General features: G+C 46.3%; 1 protein-coding gene across 3 annotated transcripts in view; it reads right to left on the bottom strand.

Moving 5' to 3' along the window:
- The window catches only part of Cog2 (conserved oligomeric Golgi complex subunit 2), a 46,571-nt gene that overhangs the window by 8,826 nt on the left and 16,079 nt on the right, over window positions 1-21,666 (bottom strand). For all 3 annotated transcript variants that reach the window (XM_067102264.1, XM_067102263.1, XM_067102265.1), the window contains exons 3-7: window positions 21,344-21,577; window positions 20,812-20,927; window positions 20,436-20,640; window positions 19,826-20,002; window positions 18,866-18,984 (exon numbers count right to left, since the gene is read on the bottom strand). In XM_067102264.1, the coding sequence (XP_066958365.1) occupies window positions 18,866-18,984; window positions 19,826-20,002; window positions 20,436-20,640; window positions 20,812-20,927; window positions 21,344-21,577 (851 nt within the window). The remainder of the gene's footprint in view (window positions 1-18,865; window positions 18,985-19,825; window positions 20,003-20,435; window positions 20,641-20,811; window positions 20,928-21,343; window positions 21,578-21,666) is intronic.

Genomic DNA, 21,666 nt, shown 5'->3' with positions numbered 1-21,666 from the left:
AGAAGGCGTCTACTGCTATTGCTTCTCTGTCCGGGACTAGAGAGCAGTAGTTCGGGATTCTCTTGTTCTGGCTGGAGGCGAAGAGGTCTATTGAAGGCCTCCCCCATAACCTCCACAGTTTCTGGCAAACTTGAAGATTGAGAGTCCATTCCGTGGGCAGAACTTGCCCTCTTCTGCTGAGCATGTCTGCTCTTACATTCTTCTGCCCCTGCACGAATCTCGTCAAAAGCTCCACCCTGTGGTCTTTTGTCCACAGAAGGAGCTCTCTTGCTGTTTCGTAAAGAGGTAAAGAATGAGTCCCTCCTTGTTTGCTGATATACGCAAGAGCCGTGGTGTTGTCGGAATTCACTTCTATTACTTTTCATGACAGATTCCTTTGAAGGCTTTTAAACTAACCAGATGGCCATCAACTCTTTCCTGTTGATGTGCCATCCGATTTGTCCCCTCTTCCCAAGAGCCTGAAACTTCCTTGTTCCCCAGTGTTGCTCCCCATCCCGACTCGAAGCATCTGAGAACAACACTAGGTCTGGGTTCTTTCTGCGTAGGGGAGATTCCTTCCCCTAAGATCGACGGATCCAGCCACCAACTCAGATGTTTCTTGATCTCTGCTGGAATGTGGAAGGAAAATGAGTCCTCCTGATTCTTCCTGTCCCAGATTCTTGAAAGGAAGTGTTGCAGAGGTCTGAGGTGCAACCTTCCCAGAGAGACAAATTTCTCGAGGAGGAGGAGAGGGTGCCCAACAAACTCATCCACTCCTCGCCGAGCACTTCTGCCTCCCCAGGAAATACTGAACCTTCTCGAGGCACTTGATTTGCCTTTCTTGTGAGGGAGAAGCCTGAAAACGAGCTGAGTCCAGAACTATCCCCAAATAAAGAATCGTCTGACTCGGTTCGGTCTGAGACTTCTCTTTGTTGATAATGAGACCCAGATCCTGAGCAATCATAAACGTCTTGTGTAAGTCCTCCAGACACCTGTTCTTCGACTGGGACCTTATCAGCCAGTCGTCTAGGTACAGGGATACTCTTATCCCTTCTTGATGAAGCCATCCTGCCACATTTGACATTACTCTGGTGAACACTTGAGGAGCTGTGCTGAGGCCGAAACAAAGAGCTTTGAACTGGAAGCATTTGTCCTGGATCACAAACCTCAAAAACTTCCTTGAAGTCGGGTGGATGGGAATATGAAAGTAAGCGTCCTGCAGGTCCAGGGATACCATCCAGTCCCCTGGACGGACTGCTGCCAGCACAGACTGAGTCGTCTCCATGGTAAACTTGGTCTTCTCCACAAAACCGTTCAATGTGCTGACATCCAGGACCGGTCTCCATCCCCCGAACTCTTGGGCACTAAAAACAGACGATTGTAGAACCCTGGGGATCCTAGTTCCAAAACTGGTTCTTATCGCTCATTTCTCCAACATCTGGTCTACTAGATTCAGGAGTGCCCTTCGTTTCAATGCGTTCGAGTACTGAGCCACTAGGGCTAGTGGCTTTGTTGAAAGTGGCGGTTTCCCCGTGAAGGGGATCTTGTACCCTTCCTTGATGACTGAGAGAGACCAGGTGTCCGCCCCTCTTGCTTCCCAAGCCTGCCAAAAGAGAGACAGCCTTGCTCCTACTGTTGTCTGGAGGACTTGTTTTCAATTTCTAGAGCGTGTTCTAAACGTCCTTCTGTTAGTTCTACCCCTGTTTCTTGTCTTTTCCTCTGAATTCAGCTCTAGAAGGAACTCTGCCCCGAAAGGGCTGCTGAACTCTCTTTTCCTCCTTTTTGGCAGCTGGAGGAATTGCTGAAGGAAACCTCCTAGCCGAGCGAGAAAGTAAATCTTGTGTAGCTTTATGTGCCAGAGTCAGAGAAATATCCCTGACCAAGGACTCCGAAACAAATGCTCCGAGAGGGGGCGTAAAGGAGCTCTGCCTTCTGTGCGACTGTAGTAGATTTTGACGTGAAGGAACATAACAAAGCCCTCTTCTTCAAAAATCCCTGCAGTAAAAGAGAAGCCATCTCATTTGCTCCATCCCTCAGAGCCTTATCCATACAGGCCATAATACTGGAAAGGTCTTCAATTCCTGTAGCCTGAATGGTTTCCATCTTCTTGGATAGAATTCCAACAGACCAGTCTAAAAAACTAAACACTTCAAAAGACCTAAAAATTCCTTTAATGAGATGGTCTAGTTCCGTCATAGACCACATCACCTTAGCTGAGTTAAGGGCATGTCTTCTAGAAGAGTCTACTAAACCAGAGAAGTCCCCTGGGAGGAGGCAGGTACTCCCAGGCCAAGAGCTTCTCCAGTGTCATACCACATAAAAGTTTTCAGAAGCAAGCCTAGTTGGGAAAAGAGAAGGAGGACTTTACTGCTTGCCTACGCTCCTTAAGCCAGTTATCAATCCTGGTCAGAGCCTTCTTTGCAGAAATGGAAAGCTTCATTTTAATAAAGGCTGACTGCTTCCTCAATTTCTTCCTGTTAAACTGGGACTGAGGAGAACGAGGAGCAGCAGGCTTAAACTCCTCCCCATACAGCTCCAAAAGAGAGCGAGAAAGAACCTTATAGTCATCAGCCGCATTAGAAGGTTTATCTTCGTCCTCTGAAACGTCTTCCAAATCATGCATTCCTTCCAACTCTGTCTCTTTCTCTTCCTGCTGTATTGCACCCGGGGAGGACGTATGATCGCCGAAAGCGTCCTGGCGGCGAGAGCTGGTTACGTCCTGGCGGCGAGAGCTGGTTGCGTCCTGACAAACCGCCCTAGAAGAATCCCGATGTCTAGAGCTGGATGCGTCCTGGTATCGCGAGCTGGAAGCGTCCTGGCGTCGAGCATTGGATACGTCCTGGCGCCGAGAATTGGATGCATCTTGGCGTCAAGAGGAGGATGCGTCCTGGCGTCGAGGAAATTCACTGACACTATGTTCTTTCCTCCCTGGAGAACCGAGTCGTAATCTTGCTGAACAAAGGAAGAATGTTCCCGGCGAGAGGAAGAAAATTCCTGTCGTTTAAGGCGTGGAGAGGAGAAGAGTCGAGCCTCAGGAGAAGAACCCTGAGGTTTTTGCTTGGGAGAAACGAGAAGATTCTTATGTTCCAAGCCAGAAGAGCGCCCCTTGTTGACTCGAACGGGAGAGGGATCCAGTTCTCTCTTATCCCTAGAAGAAACTTCAGCAGGGGACTCCCTTCTAGATCTCTTCACTGGTAACTTGGAGTCCTTACGTCTGACCGACTGGGGGGGAGGACGACTAAAGGCCTGAACAAGAGAAGCCAATTGGCCTTGCATGACGGTCATAAATGATTTAGCCGCAGCAGCTGCATCTTGAGGTTCCGAGGGAGAAGGTTGTCGAGACAAGCTGGGAGAAGGAGAAGGATTCCTCGAGAATTCTCCGGAAGCAGAAAGAAGAGAACTCTCCCTCCTCCGAACAGCGAGAGGAGAACATTCCGAAAAAGGTCTTGACCTTTTTGCTGGAGAGGCGTTCCGGTCGTCGTCGGAAGCAAAAGATTCAGGGCTACTCCACGCACCCGAAAGGGGAGAGCGAGTCCGGGGTTGATCCTCTTGCTGCAACCATCTTCTTTTGGTCGGTCTCGAATCCTCAAACTGCCATCTACGTCTAGGAGAGGGGCTAGGAGAAGACGCAAGCCCTTCCGACACGCCTTTCCTGTGGCGGTCATAAGCAGCCTGGGAAAAAGCAACAGGACTGCTTGAGGCGACGGCTGACCGAGGATACGTCCCTCTCACCCCCTTACGATCGTCGACATACCTTCTCCCTTGGTCCTGGGAGCTTGGTAGAGGTCTAGATCTAGGGGCATGACAGGGTCGATCAGTCGCCACCTCCACTGCACTAGCACAAACATTATCACAAACTTCACTTGTACTCTTACCTTTCTTCAAGGCTTCAAGTTGATCCTTTAATTCTTTCATAGAAAGAATTGTTTAAACAAATTAAGCCGCCATCCTGGCGAACTGAGGGTCCATAACAGCAGATACAGTTCCTGTAGAAGGAGCGGGGGTTACCACCTCGGGAGAAGGATCTACTTCTAAGGGTGATTTAGGAATAGAAGGGTTAAAAGAAATGTCTAGGCTAACATCACTCACAGACCTAGATTTAGATTTAGAAGCCCTCCTTAACTTATCCATCTCTAATTTACGCACATAGCGTTTCATTTCCATCCATTTCTTTTCATCCAAATCCTCGCATTCTTTACATCTTTTATCCAAGGCACACTCAAAACCCTGCACCCTAAACAAACAGTGTGAGGGTCCACCAAGCTTTCGGCAACCTAACCTTGCATTCCTCATTCACACATACTGAAAAAAAACTTAGGATCAGACATCTTATCCAAGAACAGTCAAAAGAATAAATCAAAACAAGCCACAAAAGCGATTGCCAATCCAAAGGTCAATATACGTCACCAATAAAAGGTCCAACACAGCGACCTAGGGAAGCGAGCGAAAAACCCGACGGAGAACCAACAACGATGTTGTCAGTCCAACCGGCAGAGATGATCTGAGGAACTGAAAACGGGAATGATTCCAACTACCACCCTATAAGGGTTGTTAACCACCTATCGGACACCTACCATTCGGCGGTTGCCGCGAGTTTTGAAAAATCTGCCGGTTCGACAGGGATTAAGCTATATATATATAACTGCCAGGTAAGTATTCATAAAAATGGTAGGTGTCCGATAGGTGGTTAACAACCCTTACAGGGTGGTAGTTGGAATCATTCCCATTTTCAGTTCCTCAGATCATCTCTTGCCCGACCTGTCTCCTGAGGGGAGGAGGGTGGGATTTAAAATATATATATAACTGCCAGGTAAGTATTCATAAAACTTTGTTTTATCATAAAAACTTCATTTTTACGAATAGAACTTACCTGGCAGTTATATATATATAGCTGATTCACACATTTGGAGGAGGGTGAAAGACAGCCAACATTGTTGGGAAACAACTAAAAGTCGTAGGTAAAAACCTTGATTCCTTACCTGTTAAGGCAGCTGACTTTAAAGGTTCCTGCCTCTTGAGTCGCTTTCCCTTAGGAGCGCCAGCCAGGTGAAGACCTGTTATACTGAAACAACTCAATCGAGTCTGTCAAACGGGGCGAGACCAACAACGTGACTAGACTTCTGTACTTCCTATTCCCCCTTCTATTACCTGTAACCTTACTCAATCTAACCACCTAACCTTGCAGACTAGATATACACCTATCTAGTTAGACTGGGGTTGCTGTTCCCACAAGGAAGCTTCCTCAGACAACCATAAAAACACCAGCCCAATTACAGGTATCCCAAACAAAAGTTAAGGTTGAGGGGAGGCAGTCACTCCTTTACCCAATACCGAAGCTGTAGCTACATATGGGCCCAAGGTGTAACATTTCTCATAATCGACTCTTACCTCTCTGAGGTAATGAGAAGCGAAAACAGAGTCACTTCTCCAAAAAGTGGCATCCATAATTTGTTTAACTGACATATTCTTCCTATAAGCCAGAGAAGTTGCAATGGCTCTTATTTCGTGAGCCTTCACCTTCAACAAACCAAAGGTCTCCTCTTCACATAAAAGGTGAGATTCTCTTATTGTCTCCCTCAAAAAGAATGATAACGCATTCTTCGAGAGGGGCTTTTGAGGATCCTTCACTGAACACCACAAGGAACTGGAAGAACCTCTTACGTCCTTTGTCCAAGAAATATATGCTTTGAGGGCTCTAACTGGACAGAGGAGTCTCTCCTCCTCTTGGCCCACTAAATCAGTGAGGTTAGGAACCTCAAACGTCCCCAGCCAGGGTTTGGAAGGGTTCTCATTCTTAGCAAGGAAGTCGAGCCTTAATGCGCAAATTGCTCCATTACGATTGAAGCCTACTTGCTTCTGAATAGCCTGAATCTCGCTGACCCTTTTGCTGTAGCAAGAGCCAGAAGGAAAAGAGTTTTCTTTGTCAACGTCTCTCAGGGTTGCTTAAGAGATGGGTTCGAACTTCCTGCTGCACAAGAACTTCAAAACCACATCCAAATTCCAGGACGGGGTCTCAAAGTCTGCTTTGTTGTTTGAAAGACTTTAAAAGGTCTCTCAAGTCTCTATCTTGAGACAAATCTATGCCTCTGTGCCTAAAGACGGTAGACAACAAGCTTCTGTATCCTTTTATGGTGGATACGGCCAGCTTAGAATCTTGCCTGAAGGACAAGAGAAAATCAGCAATCTGGCTCACAGAGGTAGTGGTTGAGAAACCTTATGCTGCTTACACCAAGATCTAAAGGTTTCCCACTTTGATTGGTAAACTCTCTGTGAAGAGACCCTCCTAGCTCTGGCGATAGCTCTGCAGCTTGAGCTGAAAATCCTCTCGCTCTGACAAGCTTCTCGATAGTCTGAATGCAGTCAGTTGAAGAGCAGGGGGTTTTGATGATACCTCTCGAAGTGGGGCTGTCTGAGAAGCCTTGGACTTGGGGAAGACTTTCGGAAAGTCCACTAACATCTCCACCACCTCTGTGAACCACTCTCTTGCTGGCCAAAAGGGGGCTATCAGGGTCATTCTCCCTGAATCTAGGAGGGCGAATTTCTTGACTACTAGATTGATAATCTTGAACGGAGGGAACGCATAAGTGTCTATCCCCGTCCAGTCCATCAAGAAGGCGTCTACTGCTATTGCTTCTCTGTCCGGGACTAGAGAGCAGTAGTTGAAATTCTCTCTTGTTCTGGCTGGAGGCGAAGAGGTCTATTGAAGGCCTCCCCATAACCTCCACAGTTTCTGGCAAACTTGAAGATTGAGAGTCCATTCCGTGGGCAGAACTTGCCCTCTTCTGCTGAGCATGTCTGCTCTTACATTCTTCTGCCCCTGCACGAATCTCGTCAAGAGCTCCACTCTGTGGTCTTTTGTCCACAGAAGGAGCTCTCTTGTTGTTTTGAAAGAGGCAAAGAATGAGTCCCTCCTTGTTTGCTGATATACGCTAGAGCCGTGGTGTTGTCGGAATTCACTTCTATTACTTTCCCAGCGACAGATTCTTTGAAGGCTTTTAAACCTAACCAAATGGCCATCAACTCTTTCCTGTTGATGTGCCATCCGATTTGTCCCTCTTCCCAAGAGCCTGAAACTTCCTTGTTCTCCAGTGTTGCTCCCCATCCTGACTCCGAAGCATCTGAGAACAACACTAGGTCTGGGTTCTTTCTGCGTAGGGAGATACCTTCCCCTAAGATCGACGGATCCAGCCACCAACTCAGATGCTTCTTGATCTCTGCTGGAATGTGGAAGGAAAATGAGTCCTCCTGATTCTTCCTGTCCCAGATTCTTGAAAGGAAGTGTTGCAGAGGTCTGAGATGAAACCTTCCCAGAGAGACAAATTTCTCGAGGAGGAGAGGGTGCCCAACAAACTCATCCACTCCCTCGCCGAGCACTTCTGCCTCCCCAGGAAATACTGAACCTTCTCGAGGCACTTGGTTTGCCTTTCTTGTGCGGGAGAAGCGAAAAACGAGCTGAGTCCAGAACTATCCCCAAATAAAGAATCGTCTGACTCGGTTCGGTCTGAGACTTCTCCTTGTTGATAATGAGACCCAGATCCTGAGCTATCAGAAACGTCTTGCGTAAGTCCTCCAGACACCTGTTCTTCGACTGGGACCTTATCAGCCAGTCGTCTAGGTACAGGGATACTCTTATCCCCTCTTGATGAAGCCATCCTGCCACATTTGACATTACTCTGGTGAACACTTGAGGGGGCTGTGCTGAGGCCGAAACAAAGAGCTTTGAACTCAGAAGCATTTGTCCTGGATTACAAACCTTAAAAACTTCCTTGAAGTCGGGTGGATGGGAATATGAAAGTAAGCGTCCTGCAGGTCCAGGGATACCATCCAGTCCCCTGGGCGGACTGCTGCCAGCACAGACTGAGACGTCTCCATGGTAAACTTGGTCTTCTCCACAAATCCGTTCAATGTGCTGACATCCAGGACTGGTCTCCATCCACCTGAACTCTTGGGCACTAAAAACAGACGATTGTAGAACCCTGGGGATCCTAGTTCCAAAACTGGTTCTATCGCTCCTTTCTCCAACATCTGGTCTACTAGATTCAGGAGTGCCCCTTGTTTCAATAAACTGAGTACTGAGCCACTAGGGCTAGTGGCGTTGTTGAAAGTGGCGGTTTCCCAGAACGGAATCTTGTACCCTTCCTTGATGACTGAGAGGACCAGGTGTCCGCCCCTCTTGCTTCCCATGCCTGCCAAAAGTGAGACAGCCTTGCTCCTACTGTTGTCTGGAGGACTTGTTTCTCAATTCCTAGAGCGTGTTCAAAAACGTCCTTCTGTTAGCTCTACCCGTTTCTTGTCTTCTTCCTCTGAATTCAGTTCTAGAAGGAACTCTGCCCCGAAAAGGGCTGCTGAACTCTCTTTTCCTCCTTTTTGGCAGCTGGAGGAATTGCCGGAGGAAACCTCCTAGCCGAGCGAGTAAGTAGATGTAGCTTTATGTGCCAGAGTCTGAGAAATATCCCTGACCAAGGACTCCGAAACAAATGCTGACCGAGAGGGGGCGTATAGGAGCTCTGCCTTCTGTGCGACTGTAGTAGATTTGGACGTGAAGGAGCATAACAAAGCCCTCTTCTTCAAAAAATCCCTGCAGTAAAAGAGAAGCCATCTCATTTGCTCCATCCTCAGAGCCTTATCCATACAGGCCATAATACTGGAAAGGTCTTCAATTCCTGTTGCCTGAATGGTTTCCATCCTCTTGGATAGAATTCCAACAGACCAGTCTAAAAACTAAACACTTCAAAAGACCTAAAAATTCCTTTAATGAGATGGTCTAGTTCCGTCATCGACCACATCACCTTAGCTGAGTTAAGGGCATGTCTTCTAGAAGAGTCTACTATACCAGAGAAGTCCCCTGGGAGGAGATGCAGGTACTCCCAGGCCAAGAGCTTCTCCAGTGTCATACCACATGCCCGCCTTGAAGCAAGCCTAGCTGGAGGAAACGAGAAGGAGGACTTCACTGCTTGCCTACGCTCCTTAAGCCAGTTATCAATCCTGGTCAGAGCCTTCTTCGCAGAAATGGAAAGTTTCATTTTAATAAAGGCTGACTGCTTCCTCGATTTCTTCCTGTTAAACTGGGACTGAGGAGAACGAGGAGCAGCAGGCTTAAACTCCTCCCCATACAGCTCCAAAAGAGAGCGAGAAAGAACCTTATAATCATCAGCCGCATTAGAAGGTTTATCTTCGTCCTCTGAAACGTCTTCCAAATCATGCATTCCTTCCAACTCCGTCTCTTTCTCTTCTTGCTGTATTGCGCCCGGGAGGACGACGATCGCTTAAAAGCGTCCTGGCGTCCTGGCGGCGAGCTGGTTGCGTCCTGACAAAACGCCCTGGAAGCGTCCTGATGTCGAGAGCTGGATGCGTCCTGGTATCGAGCTGGGCGTCCTGGCGTCGGCGTTGGATACGTCCTGGCGCCGAGAATTGGATGCGTCCTGGCGTCGAGAGGAGGATGCGTCCTGGCGTCGAGAGAATTCACTGCGTTCTTTCCTTCCTGGAGAACCGAAGTCGTAATCTTGCTGAACAAAGGAAGAATGTTCCCGGCGAGAGGAAGAAAATTCCTGTCGTTTATAGCGTGGAGAGGAGAAGAGTCGAGCCTCAGGAGAAGAACCCTGAGGTTTTTGCTTGGGAGAAAAGAGAAGACTCTTATGTCCCAAGCTAGAACTGCGCCACTTGTTGACTCGAACGGGAGAGGGATCCAGTTCTCTCTTATCTCTAGAAGAAACCTCAGCAGGGGACTCCCTTCTAGATCTCTTCACTGGTAACTTGAGTCCTTACGCCTGACCGACTGGGGGGAGGACGACTAAAGGCCTGAACAAGAGAAGCCAATTGGCCTTGCATGACGGTCATAAAGGATTTAGCCGCAGCAGCTGCATCTTGAGGTTCAAGGAGAAGGTTGTCGAGGCAAGCTGGGAGAAGGAGAAGGATTTCTCGAGAATTCTCCGAAGCAAAAAGAAGAGATCTCTCCCTCCTCCGCATAACGAGAGGAGAACATTCGAAAAAGGTCTTGACCTTTTTGCTGAGAGACGTTTCGGTCGTCGCCGGAAGCAAAAGATTCAGGGCTACTCCACGCACCGAAAGGGGAGAACGAGCACGAGGTTGATCCTCTTGCTGCAACCATCTTCTTTGGTCGGTCTCGAATCCTCATACTGCCATCTACGTCTAGGAGAGGGGCTAGGAGAAGACGCAAAGCCCTTCCGACACGCCTTTCCTGTGGCGGTCATAAGCAGCCTGGGAAAAGCAACAGGACTGCTTGAGGCGACGGCTGACCGAGGATACGTCCCTCTCACCCCCTTACGATCGTCGACGTACCTTCTCCCTTGGTCCTGGGAGCTTGGTAGAGGTCTAGATCTAGGGGCATGACAGGGTCGATCAGTCGCCACCTCCACTGCACTAGCACAAACACTATCACAAACTTCACTTGTACTCTTACCTTTCTTCAAGGCTTCAAGTTGATCCTTTAATTCTTTCATCTCAGCCGCCATCCTGGCGAACTGAGGGTCCATAACAGCAGATACAGTTCCTGTAGAAGGAGCAGGGGTTACCACCTCGGGAGAAGGATCTACTTCTAAGGGTGATTTAGGAATAGAAGGGTTAAAAGAAATGTCTAGGCTAACATCACTCACAGACCTAGATTTAGATTTAGAAGCCCTCCTTAACTTATCCATCTCTAATTTACGCACATAGCGTTTCATTTCCATCCATTTCTTTTCATCCAAACCCTCGCATTCTTTACATCTTTTATCCAAGGCACACTCAAAACCCCTGCACCCTAAACAAACAGTGTGAGGGTCCACCGAAGCTTTCGGCAACCTAACCTTGCATTCCTCATTCACACATACTCGAAAAAACTTAGGATCAGACATCTTATCCAAGAACAGTCAAAAGAATAAATCAAAACAAGCCACGAAAGCGATTGCCAATCCAAAGGTCAATATACGTCACCAATAAAAGGCCAAACACAGCGACCTAGGGAAGCGAGCGAAAAACCCGACGGAGAACCAACAACGATGTTGTCAGTCCAACCGGCAGAGATGATCTGAGGAACTGAAAATGGGAATGATTCCAACTACCACCCTGTAAGGGTTGTTAACCACCTATCGGACACCTACCATTCGGCGGTTGCCGCGAGTTTTGAAAAATCTGCTGGTTCGACAGGGATTAAGCTATATATATATAACTGCCAGGTAAGTTCTATTCGTAAAATATCATTTTGTTCATGAGACTTACCTGTCAGATATATATATAGCTGAATCCCACCATTGGAGGTGGGAAGAGACAGAATAGGATTTAGGAAACAAATAAATGTAGGCGATTGACGCCTTGGTTCCTTACCTGTTAGCATAGCTGACTTCGAGGTTACTGTCACCCAAGCCTGCTTCTGCTTTACTAGAGTCTCCAGCAAGGTAGTGACCTATATAGCTGGTGAGTTCTAGATGATCTGTCCACGGGGGCGTGACCACAATGGGGCTAGATCATACGACCATACAGAGGGCAAAAGGAGCAACGACCAACCGCCTGACCGAGCCTATCTAAGTCATTGAACCTAACATAGGCTAACGACTGGGACGTCCACCTTCGGTGGCCACCCATCAACCACAAACACAAAAGCAAGATTAAAAAATACTTCCTAACCTCTAAAGGATAGGATGAGTTTTGCTCTCTTCCCCCAACATTGTGTCTGCGGAAACGTATGGTCCTAGCGAAGAGCAGTCTTCGAAAGTCGTCTTCACATCCCGCAAGTAATGCGAAGCGAACACTGAATTACTTCGCCAGAAGGTGGTACCCAGAAAATCGTTAAGGGACATGTTCTTCTGGAAAGCCACCGAAGTCGAAATGGCTCTCACTTCACGAGCCTTGACTTTCAGAAGTCTCATGTCGCTGTCTTGGCAGGTAGAATGAGCCTCTCTGATTGTGCTTCTTAAAAAGAATGCCAGAGCATTCTTGGACAGTGGTAAGTCAGGTCTTCTAACCGAACACCACAGATTGTCCAACGGGCCTCGACTTTCTTTCGTCCTGGCCAAGTAGAATTTGAGAGCCCTGACAGGGCACAGGACTCTCTCTGACTCTTGCCCAAGAATCCCTGTCAAACCCTTGATCTCAAAAGTCTTGGGCCAAGGGTTTGAAGGATTTTCGTTCTTGGTGAGGAACATGGGACTTAGGGAGCATACGGCATTGGGCCCTCTAAAGCCAATGTGCTTGCTGATGGCTTGAACTTCACTAACTCTCTTCGCTGTCGCCAGAGCAGTTAGGAAAATAGCCTTCCTTGTCACATTCTTGAGGGATGCCGAAGACAGAGGCTCAAAAGTATTTGACATTAGAACCTTCAGGACTACATCCAGGTTCCAGGGAGGCGTCCTGGGTTGAGGAACCTTGACAGTCTCAAAGGATCTCAAGAGATCGTGAAGATCCTTGTTGTCGGCTAAGTCTAGGCCTCTGTGTCTGAAGACTGCCGATAGCATACTTCTATAGCCTTTAATTGTTGAGACTGCCAGCTTTTCCTTCTCTCGGAGATGAAGCAGGAAGTCTGCTATTTGCGGCACACAAGTCGTGGTTGAGGAAATCCCATTGCTCCTGCACCATTTGCTGAAATTGGCCCATTTAGATTGATAGACCACATTGGAGGAGGGTCTCCTGGCACTGGCGATAGCCCTTGCCACTGCTCTCGAAAACCCCCTCGCTCTTGCCAACTTCGTGATAGTCTGAATGCAGTTAGACTCAGAGCGGGGAGGTTTTTGTGGTATCTTTCGAAATGGGGCTGCCTGAGCAGATCTACCCTCAGGGGAAGCGTCCTTGGGAAGTCCACCAGGAAGGCCATGACCTCTGTGAACTATTCTTCCGCTGGCCAAAAAGGGGCGATTAACGTCATCCTCGTCCCTTCCGACGCTGAGAACTTCCTGATTACCTCCCCCAGAATCTTGAAGGGAGGAAAGGCGTAGAGATCCAAACCTTTCCAGTCCCAGAGGAGGGCATCTACTGCTACTGCTCCTGGATCTAGAACGGGAGAGCACTATAGAGGGAGCCTCTTTGTCCTGGACGTCGCAAAGAGGTCCACCAAGGGACGTCCCCATAACCTCCACAGCTCCTGACACACCTCCTCGTGGATATTCTCCACGCCTGCAACGAACCTCGTAAGGATCGTGATCCCCCGTGCATGGGTCCAGAGCAGGATTTCCTTCACCAGGGTGAACAGGGAACGGGAGCGAGTTCCTCCCTGTTTCTTGAGGTAAGCCAGGGCTGTGGTGTTGTCGGAATTTACTTGTACCACTCGGCCTGACACTCGGCTCTCGAAGAATTGAAGGGCCAGCAGGATCGCCCCTAATTCCTTGAGATTGATGTGCCAGGACACCTGTTCCCCTCTCCAGGTGCCTGACACTTCTTCCCCTCCTAGTGTTGCTCCCCATCGCTCCCTGGACGCGTCGGAAAACAACACTAGGTCGGGGCTCTGAAGGCGTAGAGAAACCCCTTCTGCCAACCTCGAGGGGTCACGCCACCACCTCAGGTGATTCTTGACAATAGGAGAGATCTTCAGGGTCTCCCCCAGATTCTCCTTGTCCATCCAGTTTTCCGCCAGGCAAAAACTGGAGCGGCCGGAGATGAAGTCTTCCCAGGGAAACAAACTTCTCCAGCGAGGAAATGGTCCCCAGCAAACTCATCCATTCCCTCACCGAGCATGTTTCCTTCCTAGAAAGGACGAGACTTTTTCTAAGCATTGCTGCTGACGTTCCTGGGATGGAAAAGCTTGAAAGCCACTGAATCCATCTGAATCCCCGATAGACGATGGACTGCGTCGGGATCAGATGGGACTTTTCTTCGTTCACTAGAAGTCCCAGGGACTTCGTCAACTCTAAAGTTGAATTCAGGTCCTCCAGACACTTTAACTGAGAAGAGGCTCGGATGAGCCAATCGTCCAGGTAAAGCGAGATACGAATACCCGCCAAGTGAAGCCATCTCGCCACATTTCTCATGATAACCGTGAAGATCATGGGAGCTGTGCTTAGTCCGAAGCAAAGAGCTCTGAATTGAAAGACTCGTCCCCCCAGTACAAACCTCAGGTACTTCCTTGACTGGGGATGTATGGGAACGTGAAAGTAAGCGTCCTGTAAGTCCAGAGAGACCATCCAATCTCCTGGTCTTAACGCTCCTAGAACAGACTGGGGACGTTTCCATCTTGAACTTTTCCTTCACTACTGAAGCGGTTCAGTCTGCTCACATCTAGGACTGGTCTCCATCCTCCCGACTGTTTCGAACTAGGAACAGTCGGTTGTAGAATCCCGGGAGTCCAGCTCCAGGACTTGCTCCACGGCTCTTTTTCGAGCATTTGCTCCAAAAGGTCGAACAGGATCTGTTGCTTCTCTTGATGGTAGGAGGGCGACAGATCCCTGGGCTACGTGCACAGGGGTGGCGAGTCGAGAAAGGGGATCTTGTATCCTTTCTCGAGAACTTCGAGGGACCAGGTGTCCGCCCCCCTCGCTCTCCAGGCTCCCGCAAATGAAAGAAGCCTGGCTCCCACAGGTGTCTGGAGGCGCTGAAAGTCACTTTTTGCCCCTAGGTTTTGATGGGGCTGCGCCTCTGGAAAAACCTCTTCCTCGTGGAGATGATCTCGAGGAAGAAGCTCCTCCATGAAAGGGCTTCTTCTTCTTGGAGGTCGGACCCGACGACGACGTAGAAGGGACTGCTGGGCGTCTAGACGAGTGGGCCAAGAGGTCTTGAGTGGCCCTCTCCTTTAGACTAGCGGCGAGGTCCTTGATTAAAGACTGGGGGAAGAGATGGCTCGGCAAAGGGGCGAACAATAATTCTGCCCTCTGCGACGGAGAAACTGACTTAGATGTAAAATTACAGTACAAGGCCCTCTTCTTCAAGAGGCCCGTACAAAAGTGGGAAGCCAGTTCCTCTGAGCCATCCCTGACGGCCTTGTCCATGCAGTTCAACACACTGGACAGCTCCCCCAGGCTGATCGAGTCGCGGCTTCTAAGCTTGACGTCCAAAGCTCCCAAACACCAGTCCAAGAAATTGAAAACCTCCATGGTGCGGAATAGTCCCTTCAGATGATGGTCTGTCTCCGACATCATCCAAGACACCTTAGCTGCAGACAGGAGGGACCTTCTAGGAGCGTCGACTAGGCTGGCGAAATCTCCCTGAGACGAAGAAGGAACTCTTGAGCCGACGTCCTCTCCTGTCTCGTACCACATACCTGCCTTGCCGCTAAGCTTGGACGGAGGCAGAGCAAAAGAGGTCTTGCCTTGGGTCTTCCTTTCCTCCATCCAGGTGTTAACCTTCCTGAAGGCCTTCTTCGTAGCAAGAGATGAAGTCATTTTAACAAACCCCGGCGCTCTCCTCGTCTTGGACGAAGCCAACTGCAAAGGAGGAGAGAGAGGAGCCGAGGGTTTGAACTTGTCACCGAACAAGTCCTTAAGAAGACCGGTCAACACCTGGTAGTCGGAAGATGAGGAAGCAGAAGGCTGCTCAATGTCCACAGGCTCCGACTTGCCAGAGACTTCTCCCTCTTCAATGGGAGAAACCAGAGAGTCACCCAAAACCTTAGGAGAACGAAGGCCTTGGGGTCCAATACGGAGGAGGGATCTTCTCTTCCCCGCAGGCTCTGATTGCTCTGGAGCGTCCCGACGAGCAACTAAAGAGGCGTCCTGGCGAGCGTCCATCCGAGCGTCCGGCTCAAGCGTCCTGCACGGTAACGAGAGGAGCGTCCTGACGAGCAGCTACCGAGGCGTCCTGGATAGCTGCTTGCGAAGCGTCACGTTGTTGACGAACGTTACGATGGTGAACCAGCGAGCCGTGAGGACGACAGGGCGAGGAAGCAGGGGACGGAGACGAAGAAAAAGGCGCAGGAGAGGGGAACTTTCTGGACCTCTTGATAGGCAGCTTCGAGTCCTTGCGTCGACGACGCGGTTCTGCTTCCCTCTCTGCAAGAAGAGAAGTCAACTGACGCTGCATATCCAGCAAAATTTTCTTGGAGGGAGAGGTCTCCTTTTCGAAGGAAGAGCTGATCCTGTGAGAAGACGAGGGGCGAGGGGACGCTTCTTCCTCCTCACGGGAGCTAAAACAGCTCTCTCCCTGGAGCGACTGGGGTGCTCACAAACGTCCTCCTCTGACGATGTCCTGGTCCTCTTCTGTGGCGGGAAAGCGTCAAAATACTCCGATGACGGTGAAACAATACCTTGCGAAAGCTGACGTGAAGCGTCCTCTTCTCTGAAGCTCCTCTTCAGCGGGCGAGAGTCCTTCCAAGAGCTCCACCCCTTACGAGGGGAGGACGCCTCGGAGGACGAGAAGCAGTCCTTAAGGATACGTGCCGGAGCACGATCCTTGGCAGCCTGGGAAGTGACAACAGGTCCTGCTGAAGGGACGCCAGATCGGTGGGAAGCCCCCGTAACCCTCTTACGGCTTTCGACATGCTTTCTCCCTGAGTCCTGGGAGTCTGACAGAGGCCCAGGCCTAGAAGCATTATGGGGCCGATCTGGCGCCCCTCCACAACACTAGGGGAACACTACACTTCACTGCACTTTGAAGCGGCGTCACTTTAGATTCCAGAGCACGGATGGTGTTCATAATCTCCGTCAGGGCCAAACCTTCCGCATACACAACCTCACGGCCCGAAGGCAAAACCACAGGGATAGGTGAAACTATGTCTACATTTGGGTTATCAGGAGAGGAATTAGTACCCTGACTCTTACAAACACTCCTGGAGGAAGACCTCCTGATCCTGTCACGCTCCAACTTACGAACATAGGAATCATACATCTTCCAGCTCGCATCAGACACTCACACTCCTTGCAGCGATCATTGATCAAGCATACATGCCCCCTACACCTCATGCAAACAGAGTGAGGGTCTACCGAAGCTTTCGGTAGCCTCACCTTACACTCACTCACACAACATACTCTACAGCTAGCAGAACTAGTTCCAGACATTATTCAAAGAGCAATCAATAGCAAATTCAAAAACAGTCCACAAAAAAGCGTATGCCAATCCACAATCCAAAGTCCAAAAACTAAAAGTCAAAGAGAATACTTAAGTGGAAACAATGAGTTAACGAAATCCAGAGACGGAGGTACTGAAAACAGATGTTGACAGTACCGGCGACAGAGAAAATCTGAATAGAAAATGGGAATGGTTCCCGATACCCGCCTCCCAGCGGCGGGAATGAGTACTAACCACCTGGCCACACTGCGTGTGCCGCGAGTTTTTGAAATTCTGTCGGATTCGGAGAAATACAGCTATATATATATCTGACAGGTAAGTCTCATGAACAAAATAAATATTTTTCATGCAAAGCCAATTACTCATAACCCCAATTTTTTGGTCTTCAAAAAATCCCTGGCAATTCATTTCCAGCTTTAGAGAATAATGGCCGTCAGGTGACAGCCTCTGGGCAAGAACCAACAGACCCCTATGTCTGCAAAGTGTATCCAAGTTAGTAATTATTCTAGTTTGACCAATTACATAGAAGTACTGGATTTGTATGAATACTTTTTTCTTGTTTAAATTACATTTCTTTATTACAAAGCCATTACCATACTTATATTAGCCTGACTCACTATGCAGGAAAGGAACAAGCCAATAAAAGCTCCAGATTTAGTTGAGAATACAGGAAGTCCCTGGGTTACAGCTGTCTCGATTTACAGCATTCCGACTTTACGGCGCTTGGCTCATGGCACCATTAACCTGATTTTATGGTACCATAAACAGTTTTATGGCAGCATACCCTGGTTTACGGCACTGTAAGCGCCATTTATTCCCAATTTTATTATGATGTTCTGGTTTAATGCGTTTTTCGGGTTACCACGCGCTGTTGGGAATGGAATGCCCGCCATAAACCAGGGACTGCCTGCAATGAGATATCTAAAAATAAACAGGGAATTATGTTTGCTGGACAGAAACCATCATAACCAAGAGTTTACTCTATGAGACTTCTGGAGGTCGAAAACTCGCTTGGGGTAAAAACATTGTTTCGGCTTACTTAAAACATTAGAGATATGTAATTTTCTCTCATATAGCTTTCTGTACATTAGAGATAATTTTCTTTCATTGCTTACTGTAAATTGGTTTTTCATGATAAAATGCTGGTTTTTGGTGGGTGGTAGTTATCTATTATTAACAACAATTAACCCGATAAATAACACAAAAACAACTGCTCTATACACAAGTAGGCTAACTTTTGTAATTGGTGTCAAAGACTAGATACTTGTCCATCTTCTCTGACCATTAAGAGTTACATATTATCACAGCCTTGAGTGATCCAACATAACAGAATCCATTTATTATCTGAGCCTCACATGCTTTATTTAAACTTCAAAAGAAAAATTCTTTCAGCATTGATTGCTCCAAAAAGTCATATCTTAATTTGATGGATTGAGTTTTGTGTCTAGCCAACCATAAGGGTAGCCAAAAAAAGCTGATGAAATAAACTGCATAAAACTGAATCAATTTTCTTTATCAATGCATCATACACTCCTCTTGCTTCAATATCAAAACTGTGATGTAGCAACAATTACTGCAAATAAGATTATAAGCCCAGGGTTGGATGCATATGTCCTGTTTTTCTGGTGGTGTATCAGCCATGCTTGTTTGAAATACAATACAAGGCCATGTTTTTCAACAACTATGATTAAATTACGCATGAATCATTAAAATTTTCCATTTGCTGTTGTGCAAATGGCTGTCAAAAATTGAATTATCATCTCTGCAAGAATTTCTATGACAGCCTTACAGGTTCCAAGACTAATTTTACTGACATCCCTTTCTATAAACAAGACACTGATGCACCTTATTGTTACTGTTTAATAACTTGGAGTCTATGTAACAACCCTCATATTCTAATACTAAGCTACACAACATCATTTACAATTGTAAAAATATTACCAGAGATAACATGGATACTTACCCACTACCAGAAGTGACCATCAAAAGAGGTTGACATATATTTCCAACAGCTTTCAAAGCATTAAAATACATTCCTGGAAGACCTCTTGGATCAGAACGAAGGGCAGCATCACTGATGACCTGTAAATATAAACAACATAAAATTCTAAATACTATAATGTTCATTTTCATAAACTTCTTATACTGTACTTTACAGAAATGCTAAGTAGGCATGGACCAACCATGTAACAATGATCCTTCTAAAACTGACACAACTGATGCCGAGTAAAATCTTAGCTTACAAAGCACCATCCTCCCCTTACTTGGCACGAGGCTCACATTCATCTGTGATCAATTCTGAGACTATCTATAATGGATATGGTCTTTGAAAGTTCTGCCATTTCCATCAAATTTACCATGAACTTATTGAAAATCCTAAAGCAATCTTTTTGGAAGGTGCACAGTTCAAGAATTACAAGTCCATGTTCCAAGCCCTTTCAGTGAACAGGAGCAGCTAACCTGTACGTTATTCAGTGATTGCTGATAAGGTAACTGTAAAGGTTCAAGAGCAAAAACATCACAACACAAATAATATCACTGACATATTCAATAAAATTACTTAAATAAAAATACTGCCAGTTGAGTAAACTCTGGCTACCCCCATATGGACACATTCCAGATCTCAGAAAAACTGAGAAAATGCAAAAAGGACATGATTTGGTAAATTACTGACTATTCACAGCATATGAATAACTGCCCATATAATCACAATTGTAAAGATATATATAGACAAGAGGATGAATGGGAAACCAGTAATGAAGAAAATTTAATGTAATGAGTTTGTTCTTGACACACTATCAGTTTACTACATTCTGTGGTGGTGGAGGCTCGGACCAGCCTTAATCACTGCTCCACAACTCAGCTGATCTGCAGCTACATGACAAATATTTCCAGTAACAAAGTAAACTGAAAGATACATTACATCCTCAAGTCCCTTTCTTATGAGTTCCTTGACAATCTGGTGAGCATGATTTACACTGCCCAAGCTAGCATATGTTTGTAATGTTCGCCTTAGAATGTGGAGGTCTTTGTTGAGAACACCCTCACGTAGACCACGCTCAAGACCATGTTCAACAAACTGACACACTTCAGCAACTCTCTGTTGAAATAAGAAATAAATAATGACATTAACACTACAAGTCTCACACATTTTATGAAAGTTTCCGGTACAGCCGTAGTTACTTATTCAGAAAAATTTCACTTCATGGACTATAGTTACCTGCAATGGAATTATGTTTCAAGTTATCAGAAATAGTTTTGAATTTAACACAGATTTTGCAACTTTTAATTCTACTATCCCTGCTCTATATGGTAAAGAATAAGCTAACTTAACTGAAGATTTTATATACTAACTTAACTGAAGATTTTATATACAGATATACAGTACAGTATTTACAGTATTTACCATCAGACTAACCTAAATCTGACAATTTACCATTTCTTGACCAAAATAAATTTACAAACTTTATTTACACCATGAAAACTGATGCAACATGATACAACAGATGAACCTAAGGAAAAAAGGTACGTACTGGTTTGAATATGCTTAACAGCGCAGCACCTTCGCAATGAGATACCAAGAAATTCAGATGATTAATTTCAGCAGCCAAACGATCAACCAGATCTCCCTCTCCAGAATTACCTATGTCCTGGCCTTCTTTATCCTTATTTAAACAAACTCTTGCATATTCTGAGTCTTTCCCACCTGACTTCAACAAAACTTCAAGTCTTTCCAATCTGCAAAGAATAAAACCATATACAATTTATATGAACTGTATCATTTAGCCAAAGAACCTTTCATATAAACTTAACACGCTCTAGTGTACTCTTTTTATTTTCTTTTTGAGCAAGTGTACAAAGCTGACCTGCACAAAACTTCAAAACAGATTAAAGTACTGCATAACTTACCTATTTGATATTTGTGTAAGTCTGTGCAATATCGCCTTTTGCTTCATATATGTCTGACGTTTTTCAAGGTCTTTTGATGTCGATGAAATAGCATCATCAATAAGTTTCTCCACGTTCTATTAAAAAAGAATACTCAATGATGAAATATGAAAAACAATTTTATGGACACTTCCTAACTGTAATAAAATGCTTCTGTATATGAAAAGGAAAAATTCTGAGCTTACAGTCAAACCTACATTTTGTAATCTATGTGAGTACCGTTGCTTCTTATGAATAATATTTCAAAACTACTTATGATGGAACACAATTCTTTTTATTCAGGCAGTTTTGGAACACTATTTAACTGTAATGACAAAAAAATTAAAACGTTAATGCTTATGTCAAGTAATATCTAAACTACAACGATGTGTTTCACATACAATCTATATTTTTTATCACATGTTGAGAACAGGAAAGTAGGCACTTATATTTATAAAGTAATGATTTGTTATTTATTTAATGTTAATTCTGAGGAAAATATAATATACATTACCAGAACTTCTTCGCGTAACTGGCCTAGAGGAACTTTCAAGGCTTCGATCAGTCTATCCAATCCAGTGAGATTTGTTGAAAGATTAACAAAGTCAGCATAATCTCTGTTTATGAGTTCTATCATTGCTGATCTTAAAATTTTCAAGTATACACCCAAATCATCTCGTAGACTTTCAAGGCCACCACTACCAGTTGCTTGGTGAACGCGCACAAACCTATCGACGGTGAAATCATCCTGGAAGAAAATGGAGGCTGGATTAATATATATAATCACCTGAGAAAAACATCAATCTAGTTCAATGTTACTGCTCTACATAACTGGTA

This window comes from Macrobrachium rosenbergii, chromosome 59 (assembly GCF_040412425.1).
Source record: "Macrobrachium rosenbergii isolate ZJJX-2024 chromosome 59, ASM4041242v1, whole genome shotgun sequence".
Taxonomy (NCBI): domain Eukaryota; kingdom Metazoa; phylum Arthropoda; class Malacostraca; order Decapoda; family Palaemonidae; genus Macrobrachium; species Macrobrachium rosenbergii.
The sequence above is the reverse complement of the archived record's forward strand: the minus strand, read 5'-3'. Positions and strand labels throughout refer to the sequence as shown.